The sequence below is a fragment of the Malaclemys terrapin genome, chromosome 12 (genome assembly GCF_027887155.1).
Source record: "Malaclemys terrapin pileata isolate rMalTer1 chromosome 12, rMalTer1.hap1, whole genome shotgun sequence".
In the NCBI taxonomy this organism is placed as follows: domain Eukaryota; kingdom Metazoa; phylum Chordata; order Testudines; family Emydidae; genus Malaclemys; species Malaclemys terrapin.
This window is the reverse complement of record NC_071516.1, coordinates 49,638,257-49,651,373: the sequence shown is the minus strand read 5'-3', so window position 1 is coordinate 49,651,373 and position 13,117 is coordinate 49,638,257. Positions and strand designations below refer to the sequence as shown.

At 66.9% G+C, this 13,117-nt stretch overlaps 2 protein-coding genes across 2 annotated transcripts; one reads left to right on the top strand and one right to left on the bottom strand.

Moving 5' to 3' along the window:
* Nucleotides 1-7,368, top strand: SLC7A7 (solute carrier family 7 member 7). Its single transcript, XM_054046249.1, has 10 exons — nt 1-40; nt 529-1,005; nt 2,138-2,263; nt 2,425-2,569; nt 3,073-3,196; nt 3,711-3,814; nt 4,741-4,837; nt 5,925-6,074; nt 6,514-6,697; nt 7,131-7,368. Exons 2-10 carry the CDS (start codon nt 531-533, stop codon nt 7,214-7,216), a joined length of 1,491 nt encoding a protein of 496 aa, XP_053902224.1. The 5' UTR covers nt 1-40; nt 529-530; the 3' UTR covers nt 7,217-7,368.
* A 186-nt stretch (nt 7,369-7,554) lies between these two features.
* On the bottom strand, nt 7,555-11,784 carry OXA1L (OXA1L mitochondrial inner membrane protein). Its single transcript, XM_054045544.1, has 10 exons — nt 11,513-11,784; nt 11,002-11,121; nt 10,398-10,590; nt 9,929-10,072; nt 9,502-9,587; nt 9,016-9,180; nt 8,379-8,483; nt 8,080-8,242; nt 7,906-7,986; nt 7,555-7,780 (listed from the first exon to the last, which is right to left on the bottom strand). Exons 1-10 carry the CDS (start codon nt 11,753-11,755, stop codon nt 7,668-7,670), a joined length of 1,413 nt encoding a protein of 470 aa, XP_053901519.1. The 5' UTR covers nt 11,756-11,784; the 3' UTR covers nt 7,555-7,667.
* Nucleotides 11,785-13,117: the final 1,333 nt, after the last annotated feature.

Sequence of the window (13,117 nt, the reverse complement as noted above, 5' to 3'; positions counted from 1 at the left end):
CTCTTTCTGTGAGGGGACAGACGGGAACGTGCCGGGAGCGGTGAGTGTCCGTGCGGAGCCCGGGGGCCTGGCCTCCCTCCCCGCCCCCCCCCAACCACTAGCCCCCACTCCCCTCCCAGAGCCGGGGTGAGAACCCAGGAGTCCTGGCTCCCTGCCCCCCTGCTCCAACCACTAGACCCCACTCCCCTCCCAGAGCCGGGGAGAGAACCCAGGAATCCTGGCTCCCTGCCCCCCATCCTGCTGTAATCACTAACCCTCACTCCCCTCCCAGAGCTGGGGAGAGAACCCAGGAATCCTGGCTCCCTGCCCCCGATCCTGCTCTAATCACTAGCCCCCACTCCCCTCCCAGAGCCAGGGAGAAAACCCAGGAATCCTGGCTCCCAGCCCCCCAACCCGCTCTAACGCACTAGACCCCCCCCTTTTCCCTCTCCCCTATCTCCCTGTCTGATGAGATCAGCACACCCTAGAGGGGAAAGCCTCATGTCCCACCCTGTGCCCCGCACCTAACCCCATCTCTCCCCTCCGCAGCCATGGCGCCCGCCCCCCACTACGCCCCGGCACCGCCGCAGGAGCCTGCGTCCCCCCCGGACGCCCCCGTCAAGCTGCAGCGGGAGATCTCGTTGCTCAGCGGCATCTGCCTCATCGTGGGCAACATGATCGGGTCGGGCATCTTCGTGTCTCCCAAGGGCGTCCTGCTGCACAGCGCCTCCTACGGGCTAGCGCTGACAGTGTGGGCCGTGGGCGGCCTCTTCTCCGTCTTCGGGGCGCTGTGCTACGCCGAGCTGGGCACCACCGTCACCAAGTCGGGGGCCAGCTACGCCTACATCCTGGAGGCCTTCGGGGGGCTGGCAGCCTTCGTCCGCCTCTGGGCCTCCCTCCTCATCATCGAGCCCACCAGCCAGGCCGTCATCGCCCTCACCTTCGCCAGCTACATGGTGCAGCCCGTCTTCCCCAGCTGCCCGGGGCCCTATGCCGCCCATCGCCTGCTGGCCGCTGTCTGCATCTGTGAGGGGGCAGGGCACCGGCAGGGCGGGGGGCTGCGGGTTGGGAGTGAGGGGCACTGGCAGGGCAGGGCAGGCAGAGGGCTGCGGGTCGGGAGTGAGGGGCACCTCTTGTCTTCTCTTCTGTCCCACTCTGGCTGTCCCTTGCCCTTTGGCCCAGGCTCTGTCCACGGCCCCCCCACTCCCTGTAGGAAACCCCCCCTGGCCGAGCAGGATCCCCGGTGTCCTGGCTCCCAGCCCCCAGCCCGGAGGCCGAGGGATGCTGGGGGTTGGCGTGTGGGTGACCCCGGCACAGGGCCGGGGATGTGGGCTGGGCTCAGCTGATGGCACCGGTGCTGAGTCGGCGATTCACAGCCAGAGCCAGCTGCCGGAAACGCCGAGTCAGCCCCCCACATTGCGCCATTGCCTCACGTGGGCCAGCATGGGGGGGCTGGGCTACCAGGGGCTGCGGGCCGGGAGTGAGGGACACCGGCAGGGCTGGGCTAGCAGGGGCTGCGGGTCGGGAGTGAGGGACACCGGCAGGGCTGGGCTAGCAGGGGCTGCGGGCCGGGAGTGAGGGGCACCAGCAGGGCGGGGGGGGGAGGGGGAGCAGGGCTGGAGGGGCACCAGGGCGGGAGTGAGGGGTGGGGGGGTTAATGCCCAGTTGTGTCTGGGCCCAGCTGTGATAAGGGCAGGAATTCCTGGCCTTGTTTAGGATCCTGGCATGTCCCTTGGGGACGTCCCCGGCTGCCCCTGGCTCTCAGCCCGGCCCCACGGCCCAGCGCCAGGATCTGAGTGGGGGGAGATGCCAGGAGCCCCCGCACCTGGGGCCGGGTCCAGCCCGTGTTTATGAGTCTCCCAGTCACAACATGCCTGGGGAAAGATCAAGGTTAACGGGAAGCAGCAGAAAACAACAGGGAGGAGTCTGGGGCCCAGCGCCAGGAAGAGAACCCTGGAGTCCTGGCTCCCAGCGGCTCCTGCTCTGACCCACCAGCCCCCACCAGACCCTCCCCCCCAGAGCTGGGGAGAGAACCCAGGAGTCCTGGCTCCCAGCCCCGCCTGCTCTAACCCACTAGCCCCCACTCCTCTCTGGGAGACAGGAAAGAACCCAGGTGTTTGGGAAGCGCAGGGGGTCTCACGCTCTCTTCTCCCCCCAGGTCTCCTGACATTTGTTAATTGCGCCTACGTGAAATGGGGGACGCGCGTCCAGGACGTCTCCACCTACGCCAAGCTGCTGGCGCTGCTGGCCGTCATCATCGCTGGCATCGTCCGCCTGGCGCAGGGTACGGAAGCTGGTGCCCCTCACTCCCGCCCTGCAACCCCCTGCCAGTCCAGCCCAGCTCTGCCCCCCCAGCTCTGCCGGTGCCCCTCACTCCTGCCCCGGTGCCCCTCACTCTAGCCCCGCAGCCCCCCCAGCTGGCCAACTCCCTGCCTCCCCCTGCAGGACACTCCGAGCACTTCGCTGACCCCTTCGCGGGCTCCTCGCTGGCCGTGGGGGACCTGGCCCTGGCCCTGTACTCAGCCCTCTTCTCCTACTCTGGATGGGACACCCTCAACTTCGTCACCGAGGAGATCAAGAACCCCGAGAGGTGGGTGCTGCTCCCTGGGGGCCAGGGCCTGCCAAAATAGATCTGCCCCTGCTGAGCTGGGACTGGTCTCACCCCCCCAGTCTTCCCCCGTGGATCTCCCCCGCACGGAGGTGGGACCTGCCCTGCCCCCCAGCCTGCGGGGCAGGGGGTGCGGCCTGGAGCCATAGCGCCCCCCAGTGTCCGGGGCGGGGGCTGTGCCAGGGAGAAGGGTCTTGAGCTTTCCCTTCACTTTGTTGTCCCGCTTCATTTGCAGGGTTGTTTAACCCCCCTGGCGTGTTTGCCCCATCATTGGGGGAGCCCAGGGTCAGTGAGTTGCAAGGACTTGGGGGGTTGGGCGGTGAGTGAGGAGGGTCTGTAGGGGGCCACGTCAGGAGGTGAGTGGGATGGCTGTGGGGGGTGGGTTGGGGGGTGAGTGGGGTGGGTCGGGGTGGGCTGTGAGTGGGGGGGGATATGGGGGGGGTCCCGGGGTGAGGTTCTGGCTCTGACCCGGCTCCGGCCCCCAGGAACCTGCCGCTGGCCATCGCAATCTCCATGCCAGTGGTGACGGGCATTTACCTGCTGACCAACGTGGCCTATTACACGGTGCTGGCGCCCGCCGAGCTGCTGGCCAGCGATGCCGTGGCCGTGGTGAGTGTGGGGGGGTGACCAGATGAGTTGATGAAAATAGTGTGTGGGGGGGACGTCTGGTCCCCCTAGTGGTGAGCATCAGGGCCGGCTCTAGGCACCAGCAAAACAAGCCGGTGCTTGGGGCGGCACATTTCTAGGGGCGGCATTCTGGCCCTAAAAATGTGCCCCGGCCGCCCCAACTCACCTCCGCTGCTGCCGCTCGCGCCCGCTGCTCCCCCTCCCTCCCAGGCTCTCAAACCCGGGAGGGAGGGTGAGATCCCGAGGGGCCGCGGCGCGGCGCGGCTTCTCCCTCCCTCCCTCCTAGGGAGAGTCTGGGGGGAGGAGCCTGTGGGGAGGAGGCAGGGCTGGGGATTTGGGAAGGGGCGGAGTTGAGGCGGGGCTGGGGTGGGGGGGCAAAATTGTTTTTGCTTGGGGCGGCAAAAATCCTAGAGCCGGCCCTGGTGAGCACCCTGGGGGGGCGGGGCTGGGGGGACTCCCTGCCCCTGCGGGGCTTTCACCCCCCGTCTCCCCACAGAGCTTCGCCGACCGCGTCTTCGGCGTCTTCAACTGGACCATCCCCCTGGCCGTGGCCCTGTCCTGCTTCGGGGGGCTGAACGCCTCCATCCTCGCCGCCTCCAGGTGCGCCCTGGCCCCACAGCCCCCAGTGCCCCCTTCCTGCAGCTCCTGCCCCACAGCCCCCCAGTGCCCCCTGCCCCCACCTCCCAGTGCCCCCCGCCTTTCCGGCCCCAGTGTCTCCTTCCCGCAGCTCCCGCCCCGCAGCCTCCCAGTACCCCCCTGCCCCCACCCCCCAGTGTCCCCTTCCCGCAGCTCCCGCCCCACAGCCTTCCAGTACCTCCCTGCCCCCACCTCCCAGTGCCCCCCGCCCTTCCGGCCTCAGTGTCTCCTTCCCGTAGCTCCCACCCCGCAGCCTCCCAGTACCCCCAGTGTCCCCTTCCCGCAGCTCCAGCCCCCCAGTACCCCCCTGCCCCTAGTGTCCCCTTCCCACAGCTCCCACCCCTCAGCCCCCCAGTACCCCCGCCCCCAGTGTCCCCTTCCCACAGCTCCCGCCCCGCAGCCCCCCAGTACCCCCTGCCCCCACCCCCGAGTGCCCCCTGCCCCCAGTGTCCCCTTCCCACAGCTCCCGCCCCACAGCCCCTCCAGTGTCCCCTTCCCACAGCTCCCGCCCCGCAGCCGCCCAGTACCCCCGCCCCCAGTGTCCCCTTCCCGCAGCTTCCGCCCCGCAGCCCCCCAGTACCCCCCTGCCCCTAGTGTCCCCTTCCCGCAGCTCCCGCCCCGCAGCCCCCCCGTACCCCCCTGCCCCCACCCCCGAGTGCCCCCTGCCCCCAGTGTCCCCTTCCCACAGCTCCCGCCCCACAGCCCCTCCAGTGTCCTCTTCCCGCAGCTCCCGCCCCGCAGCCCCCCAGTACCCCCGCCCCCAGTGTCCTCTTCCCGCAGCTCCCGCCCCTCAGCCCCCCAGTACCCCCCTGCCCCTAGTGTCCCCTTCCCGCAGCTCCGGCGCCCCCGCCCTGGCCCCGCAGCCCCTGACACTGTCTGCTCTGCCCCAGGCTGTTTTTCGTGGGCTCGCGGGAGGGGCACCTGCCCGACGCCCTCTGCATGATCCACGTGGAGCGATTCACCCCCGTGCCAGCCCTGCTCTTCAACGTGAGCCTCACGCGCCACGGGGGGACGGGACAGACCATGGGGGCTGGGGGGCAAGGGACAGACTATTCCCGGGGGGGTGGGGGGTGGCGCAAGGGACAGACCATTCCCCACTGGGGGTATTGGATGGACCACAGGATGGACCATCCTCCAAGCAGAGGGGGCACGGGATGGACCATTCCCCATTGGGGGGCCATGGGATAGAGCAGTGCTTCTCAGCCAGGGGTCCGGGGCCCATGAACAGGTTTCAGGGAGGCTGCCAACCAGGGCCAGTGTTACAGTTGCTGGAGCCCAGGGCAGAAAGTCGAAGCTCCCCTCCATGGGGCCGAAGCCCAGGGCTGAAGCCAAACGTAGCTTCGCGGGGGCCCTTGGGGCTTGCTCCCCGCTAACGCCGGCCCTGGCTTTTATAAGCACAAACCCAGTTGTGGGGGCACAGACGGGCCATGGAGTTTCTATAGCACTTTGGGGGGAGGCCTTGGAAAGAAAAAGGTTGAGAACCTCTGGGATACCACGGCTGGGGCCACGGGACAGACCATCCCCCATGAGGGGGCCATGGGGTGTCATGGGACCAATCATACCCATGGGCCAGATCACAGCTAGGGCCACGGCCAGACCATCCTCCATGGGAGTGGGGGCCATGGAACAGACCACAGTCCACGATGGGGTATGGGAGACACCAGTCCACATGGGCAGATTTCACACCCTGGGATAGTCCAGTTTTCCTGGAGGCCAGGTGGTTGTTCAATGCAATGGGACAGTCCATTTACCTGAGCTTGTGAGGGTAGGGGTCAGGTCAGTCCATTCCCTCCACCCCCCTCCGGGCTTGAGCCCCCACCGATCAGTCCATTGCCCTGTCTCTAAGAGAGGGGGGTGTTCCTGTGGGTCAGCCCATTACCCCAAAGGGGAAGATTGTCCCATAGGTCAGTCCATCCCCCTGTCTCAGGAGGAGGGCATTTCATGGGTCAGTCCATGCCGGCTGGGGAGCGGGGTGTGTGTGTGTCCCATGGGTCAGTCCATCCCTGTCTTGGGACAGGTGTGTGTGGCCCTTGGGTCAGTCCATGTCCATGACGGGGGTCTCTCCCTCTCCCAGGGGGCGATGGCTCTGGTCTATCTCTGCGTGGAGGACATCTTCCAGCTCATCAACTACTACAGCTTCAGCTACTGGTTCTTCGTGGGCCTGTCCATCGCTGGGCAGCTCTACCTGCGCTGGAAAGAGCCCGACAGGCCCCGCCCACTCAAAGTAAGGCCCCGCCCCATCCCATGATCCTCTGGGGACTGAATCTCCCAATCTTACTCCCTGCTCATCCCACAATGCCTTGGGGCAGTGTCTCACCCCATGACTCCCTGCCTGCTGCATAACGTCCTGCAGCAGGGTCCCCACTTATCCCATGATGCCCCAGGCCGGTGGCTCCCCCCCCCCCGGCTCCCTGCCCATCCCACGGTGCCCTAGGGCAGTAGCTGCCCCCCCACCCCTCCCGGCTCCCTGCTGGGCCCACAGTGCCCCAGGGCAGTGGCTCCCCCATCCCCGGCTCCCCACCGGTCCCATGATGCCCTGGGCCAGCAGCTCCCCACCCGTCCCATGAAGCCCTGGGCCAGCGGCTCCCCCTGTGCGCCCCCCAGCTCCCCGCCGGTCCCAGGATGCTCTGGGGTGGCAGCTCACCCCCTGGCTGTCTCCCCAGTTGAGCATCGTCTTCCCGCTGTTTTTCTGCCTCTGCACTGTGTTCCTCGTGGCCGTCCCGCTCTACACCGACCCCCTCAACTCGCTCATCGGCATCGGCATCGCGCTCTCGGGGCTGCCCGTCTACTTCCTGCTGGTGCGTGGCCAGGACACCCGCCGGCCCCACTGGCTGCGGGCGGCCGTGGGTGAGTGAGACCCCGTGCGGTGCCCCTCCCTCCCAACCCACAGCCCCTGCCAGCCCAGCCCTGCCGGTGCCCCTCACTCCCGACCTGCAGCCCCTGCTAGCCCAGCCCTGACCCCCCGCCCTGCCGGTGCCCCTCACTCCCGACCCGCAGCCCTTGCTAGCCGAGCCCTATGCTCCCCCCTGGCCTGGTGGTGCCCCCTCACTCCCGTCTGCCACCCCCTGCCAGTGCCCCTCACTCCTGACCCCCAGCCCCTGCCCCCCCCAGCCCTGCTGGTGCCCCTCATTCCCGCCTGCAGCCCCTGCTAGCCCAGCCCTGCCCCCCGGCCCTGCTGGTGGCCCCTCACTCCTGCCCTGCAGCCCCTGCCCCCCAGTCCTGCCGGTGCCCCTCACTGCCACCCACAGCCCCCGCTAACCGTCCTACTCTCTCTCTGCAGCTGGCGTGTCCCGCCACATCCAGGTGCTGTGCCGGGCCGTGGTGACGGAGCTGGACCCTGATGATGCTCGCCCCAAATCCCAGTGACGGAGCCAGGGGGGAGGGGGCGCCTCCCCTCTCCCGCAGACCCACTCCTCCCCTTTTATTTATTGGTCCCCTTGGCCCCGGTGTCAGGGCACCACCGACCCCCCCTTGCCCCAGAAGCAGCTGCTACCAATAAACCAGCATCACTCCAGTCACAGCCGGCTCTGGGTGTCGTCTGTCTGCTCCCTGGCCCTCCCCCAGAGATGTCCGCCCCCGTGCACTGTGCCCCCTAGCTCTCTCTCCTGCCCCCCACTCTGGAAATGAGCCCCCCACTCCCCTGCCCCCCAGCAGTAGAGGGGTCTCCAGCCCAACCCGCAAGCAGAGTCCAATGGCACCAGTGGGCAGGTGATAGGTCCTTTATTGGCTCAGACCCACCCCCTGGAGCAGAGTCCGGCTGGGGGATTGAGCGCCTCCTGCTGGCGGTTCCGGGGTCCTGGGGGTCTGGTGGCGGGTCTCAGCCCAGTGTGTCCTGCCAGGGCCTCTTCGGGCGGGGGCTGGAGCTAGCGCCGCCAGCCCCGCCCTCCTTCTGCTGCAAGGGGTTGTGGGAGAAGGTCTGGCGCAGGGGTCCTGGGGGGAGAGATGGGGCGAGGGGTGAGATGGGCGTGGGGGGGGAGGGACACCCCTGTGGGGCAGCGGCCCGGGGGGAGCCGAACACGCAGGGGAGTCCCCCAGCCCTGGGGGTTGGCACAGACCTTTCGCGGCCATGTCCAGGTGGTTCTTGATCCGCCGCTCACGCTCCTGCAGCTGCTGGGCCAGCTGGGCGTCCTTCCAGCCTGCGGGGGACGGGAGGGAGGGGTTAGCCCCCACCTGCACCAAGTCCTGCCCCTGCCCCCCACCTGCACCGAGCCCCCCCCCGGGTCACTCACCGGCCCGCAGGCTCTGGACAAAGCCCTTGCGCGGGGGCAGCAGGGCCGGGTCGTGCTGGACGCGGTCGGGGATGCGGAGCCGGGTGCGGACGGCCGGGACCCGCAGGAGCCCGACCTGCACCAGGGAGAACAGGTTGGACGTCAGCCAGTAGGTGAAGATGGCCTGGAGGAGACGAGGCAGCGTCAAGGGGGTGCTGGGCGGGGGGGTGGGGTGGGGAGAGAGATCGGGGCCAGGCCCCCCAAGGCTGCTACCCACCCCCAGGCTTCCCTCCCCCTCCCCCCCCCCCACAGGCTCTCACCGTGGGGAAGCTGATGGTCAGCGGCAGGATCACCAGTGGCATCACCCGGAAAACCGTCTTCATCACCTTCAGGTTGGGGTTGTCCACCCCAGACTCCACCCCCAGCTGCCGGGAGTGTGGGGGGGAACACACAGAGGGGCAGGGTTAGAGACAGGCCCCGCCCCCAGACACACCCCCAGCAAACCCCAAAACCAACCCAACCGATGCTCATTTACCGTAGGCCCTCCAGTAGGATTGTAGCACCCCAGCCCAGAGCAGCCAAATGGCTCTTTGTTTACTGTAGGCCCTACACTATTACTGTAGCGCCCTAGACAGCTGGGTACAGCAGCCCAATGACTCTCTATTTATCCTTTCTACCATATTATTGCAGCTCCCAGGCGAGCGATTGTCGTTTCTCTGCCGGCCAGCCAGGGACGCTAGAGCAGACTGAGCAGAGCCCCACCCTTCACCCCCCCGCTTCCCAGAGGGTTTACAGAGCCCCACTGACCTTTCTTTATTGTAGGTCCTATATTATTTTCATCCCTCTCTCGGGCAGCAGGTTGAACTACAGCGTAATGAGCACGGTCCTGCCCTTCGCCCGTTTACTGCCAGCCCCTGGCTCTACACTATCACCCTCCCCTCGGTGCCCAGGGCTCACCTCCAGGATAAGCCACATGGTGCTGGTGACGACGACGGGCAGGATGTAGAGGGGGTCAGCCGCTGTCAGATCCACGAACCATGCCAGGCCGCCGCTCTGCATGCTGGGCACGGGCAGGGTGGCCATCTCTCGCAGGGCGATGAAAAACGAGATAAAGATAGGGGCCTAGAGCGGGGGGAGAGAAGGGGGTCAGAGCCATGGGGAGATGGGGGCTGCGAATCAGGAGTAAGGGGCATCGGCTTGGCTGGCAGGGGCTGCGGATCGGGAGTGAGGGGCACTGGGAGGGCTGGGCTAGCAGGGGCTGCGGGTCGGGAGTGAGGGGCACCAGCAGGGCTGGGGGGTCAGGGCTGGGCTAGCAGGGGGCTGCGGGTCAGGAGTGGGGGCATCAGCAGGGCTGGGGGGGCAGGCCTGGGCTGGCAGGGGCTGAGGGTCGGGAGTGAGGGGCAGGGCTGGGGGCGGGGACTTGGACAGGGGGCGGGGCCTTACCTGGACCAGCGGCACCAGGAACCCCCGCATGGGATTGACGTCATGGGCCTTCTGGTACAGATTCAATTCCGAATATGACTTGGAGACTGGGGGGAAGGGGGGAGTTAGGGGCTGGGCTCTTGATTTCCCAGCCCTCCACAAAGGCCCTCCCCTAAAGCCTCCAGGCTCCGCCCAGCCAGCACCCAGGCCCCTCCCCCTGTCTGCACAATCTCTGAGGCCTTATTGCTTCTCCCCTTGACCCCAGGCATCACCTACTCAGCTCCCAAGCCCCGCCCCTGGCTCTAGACCCCACCCTTCAACCCTCAGGCTCCTCCCACTCTTGCTGACCCCACCCAAGATTCTACTCACCTCCCTTGTCTGCATCCCCCTTTTCTCCCCACCCACTCCAGGTCCCTCTCCCTCCCTTGGCTCCGCTCCCAGCCCTCACATTCAAACTGGTTGCCGGAGCGCTTGGCGTCCTGCATGCACTGCGTGAGCCGGGTGATCTCGGGCAGGTGGTTGTTCAGCTTGACGGCTTCCCGCTGCCCTTTCACGATGAGTGGGAACACCAGACAGCGCGCCACCACCGTGCCTGGGGAGAGAGAGCGTCACCCACAACGCACCGGGCAGCACGCCGCCGCCGTACCCGGGGAGATAGCGACACCCACAGCGCGCTGCCCCCGTGCCCAGGGAGAGAGTGTCACCCACAACCCACTGGGCAGCGAGTGTCAGGCGAGACACCCCGGGCAGGCCTCCCCCAGGTCCGGGGGGGAGATAGCGTTAACCACAATGCACTGCCCAGGCTGTCGTTGTACTTTGGGGGGAAAGGGGGAAAGAGAGAGAGAGAAAGCATTACCCCCAGTTCATTGTGGGTAGCTCTCTCGCCCAGCGCCCCGCTATCCCAGCATGCCCCTCACCGGCCACAATGGCGCCCCACCAGGGCAGCCCCAGGTCGGCGTGCAGGAACTCCAGCAGCTTCTGGATCAGCCCCACGGGCGTGTAGGAGTCGAGCCCCAGCTCCGCCAGCCTGAGCTCTGGCACCTCCGCCAGCTCTGCCCCGGGCACTGCACCCCCCAGGGCTGGGGGCGGGGCAGCCACAGGAGGCAGCACCTGGGGAGAGGAGACAATACCAGTCACTCCCGACCTGCAGCCCGGCCCTGTGCCGCCCCGCTCTGCCGGTGCCCCTCACTCCTGACCCGCAGCCCCCTGCTAGCCCAGCCCTGACCCCCCCAGCCCTGCCAGTGCCCCTCACTCCCGACCCGCAGCCCCTGCTAGCCCAGTCCTGCCCCCCCCAGCTCTGCCAGTGCCCCTCACTCCCGACCCGCAGCCCCTGCCAGCCCGGCCCTGACCACCCCAGCCCTGCCGGTGCCCCTCACTCCCGACCCGCAGCCCCTGCTAGCCCAGTCCTGCCCCCCCCAGCTCTGCCAGTGCCCCTCACTCCCGACCCGCAGCCCCTGCCAGCCCGGCCCTGACCACCCCAGCCCTGCCGGTGCCCCTCACTCCCGACCCGCAGCCCCTCACCTGGGCTGTGCTGCTCTGGCTCCGGGCCGGGGGCAGCAGCAGGGCAAGTCGGGGGCACAGGGGGGCCCCACGTGGGGTGTTTCCATGGTGCCAGGCGGGGGGGGCCGTGCTCCTGTGGATCTGGGGGGAGAGGATCGGTGACCTTTGACCTCATCATGCCAAGGCGCAGGGCTCCCCTTGGTCACCTGTGAACCCCGAAGGGAGGGTCACGACCCCTGCTTCGCAGAGACCTTTGACCCCGTGATTTTTGACCCCAGAGTGATCACTGGTTAAGCCCCAAGGGGGCGTGTCTTTACCGTCTCCGTTACGTCATCAGCGGGGTCATGCCCGCGGACCCCTCGTGGTTCCCCCCACCTCAGCGGTCATGACCTTTGACCTCTAGGGTACCGAGATAACCGGGACGGGGGCCCCCCCGAGCTCCAAACCACGTGACCCCCGGGGTTCTCCCCCCCCCCCCGCTTCCCTAAGGTCATGACGGCTGTGACGTCACAGGCTCAGCCCCGGATCTCACCTGCGTGTGGAGCCCCCTGAGGAGCGGGACGAGCCCCGAGGGTCCCAGCCGGCGCCAGCCCCGTCTCGCCGCCGCGCACGCCGCCATGTTCGCGGGGAAGGAGCCGTCCCCGGCCGGGCAAAGACCCAGCACCACGCGCCCGCCTCTGAGCAAGCGCTGTGCTATATGCGATGCTCTGGCGAAGCGAGCGCAGCCATATTTTTTATGGGCACGCACCATGTCTTCGATACAGTCAGGCGCCATCTTGAGAACGGGCAGTACGCGCTCCCTCCGGACTATGGGCAGTGGCCATCTTCGATGGTGGCAAAAACCCGTCAGCGCGGCTGTAGGCGTCCGGCCGCTACGTACTGCGTCTGTCAGCCATATTGAATGAGGGCAGAGTCCTATTATTTCTTAAGGGAGGCAACCATGATGAGAAAGGGCCTGCGCGCGTGCATGTTTGGAAGGCGGCCATGTTGGCTGAAGGCATGGTCACATGGTTTGTTACCAATGGCGGCCATATCTAGAAAGGGCAACGCCACCATTGACCGGATGTCCGCCGGCAGCCATAGTGAATGTGGCAAACCGTGGCTACAGGCAGTTGAGGCAACCATTTTGAGTGTGGTCCGTCCTGCGCAGATGTCCGTTTGATTGCATGGCGGCAGCCATATTTAATTTTGGCACAGGACTCTTGGGGCCATCTTAGGTGAGGGCAAGGGCCCCCGCGCCTGCTACGGGTCTGAGGGCGTCCTGGAGGCAGCCATATTGGATGTGGCACAGACAATTGACCTCAGACTCATACCGGAAACGTCTTAAAGGGACCAGCCCCGCGGCTCATCCCCAAATCAGTCCCTCGCCCCCCAACTAGCCCCTCCCCCACAATTAGTCCCCGCCCCCACCAATGCACATTGGCCACATGGGGGCCTCCCGCCCAGCCACTAGCCCCTCCCCCCTCCCAGAGCCAGGGGGAGAACCCAGGAGTCCGGGCTCCCAGGCTGAGACTGCCCCGCCCCTGACAAAGGGACAGGGGCTCAGCAGGGCTCTGGGAGTGGGGTTTAGCTGACAGGACTTGATTTCAGACTGGGGGCACGGGTGAGAAATGGCCACAAGGGGGCAGCAGAAGCTGAAGCTGGAGGCAGGTCCTGGCTCCATAAGAGGACCTGGTCTCCCCTTTTCCAACTGCAGATGAACCCAGGAGTCCTGGCTCCCAGCCCCCCATACTCCAACCCACCAGACCTCAGTCCCCGCCCAGAGCCGGGGAGAGAACCCAGGAGTCCTGGCGCAGACCCTGCCCCCGAGTTGTTTTTGTGATTCGCCGCAATGGGCCGCAGCGAATGGGGAAGTGAAACGAGGTGTGTCTGAGGCCTTGGGGAATAAAACGCTGCAGGGCCTGGAGCAGCCTCCGTCCGAGGACAGAGGATAAAGCCTCGCACTGCTCAGCGGGGCTGAGTGACGAGTCAAGGGTGGACACGGCAGAGGGCTGTAAAATTGTGACTGGTGTGGAGACAGTGACTAGGACCGTGTTATTTGCCCCTTCATATAACACAAGAAATAGGGCTCATCTGATGAAATGAACAGGCACCAGTGTGACGGGTTGGATCACAGAAACCCCCTTGGGAGCTGCCA

Coding starts and splice junctions, on each gene's coding strand:
- OXA1L (XM_054045544.1), bottom strand. CDS start 11,755: ATGGCGCCTGACTGTATCGAAGACATGGTGCGTGCCCATAAAAAATAT. Junction 9,181..9,501: donor TCCTGGTGCCGCTGGTCCAG/GTAAGGCCCCGC, acceptor CCCCCGCTCTAG/GCCCCTATCTTTATCTCGTT. Junction 7,987..8,079: donor TGTCCAGAGCCTGCGGGCCG/GTGAGTGACCCG, acceptor CGTCCCCCGCAG/GCTGGAAGGACGCCCAGCTG.
- SLC7A7 (XM_054046249.1), top strand. CDS start 531: ATGGCGCCCGCCCCCCACTACGCCCCGGCACCGCCGCAGGAGCCTGCG. Junction 2,264..2,424: donor CATCGTCCGCCTGGCGCAGG/GTACGGAAGCTG, acceptor CTCCCCCTGCAG/GACACTCCGAGCACTTCGCT. Junction 2,570..3,072: donor GAGATCAAGAACCCCGAGAG/GTGGGTGCTGCT, acceptor TCCGGCCCCCAG/GAACCTGCCGCTGGCCATCG.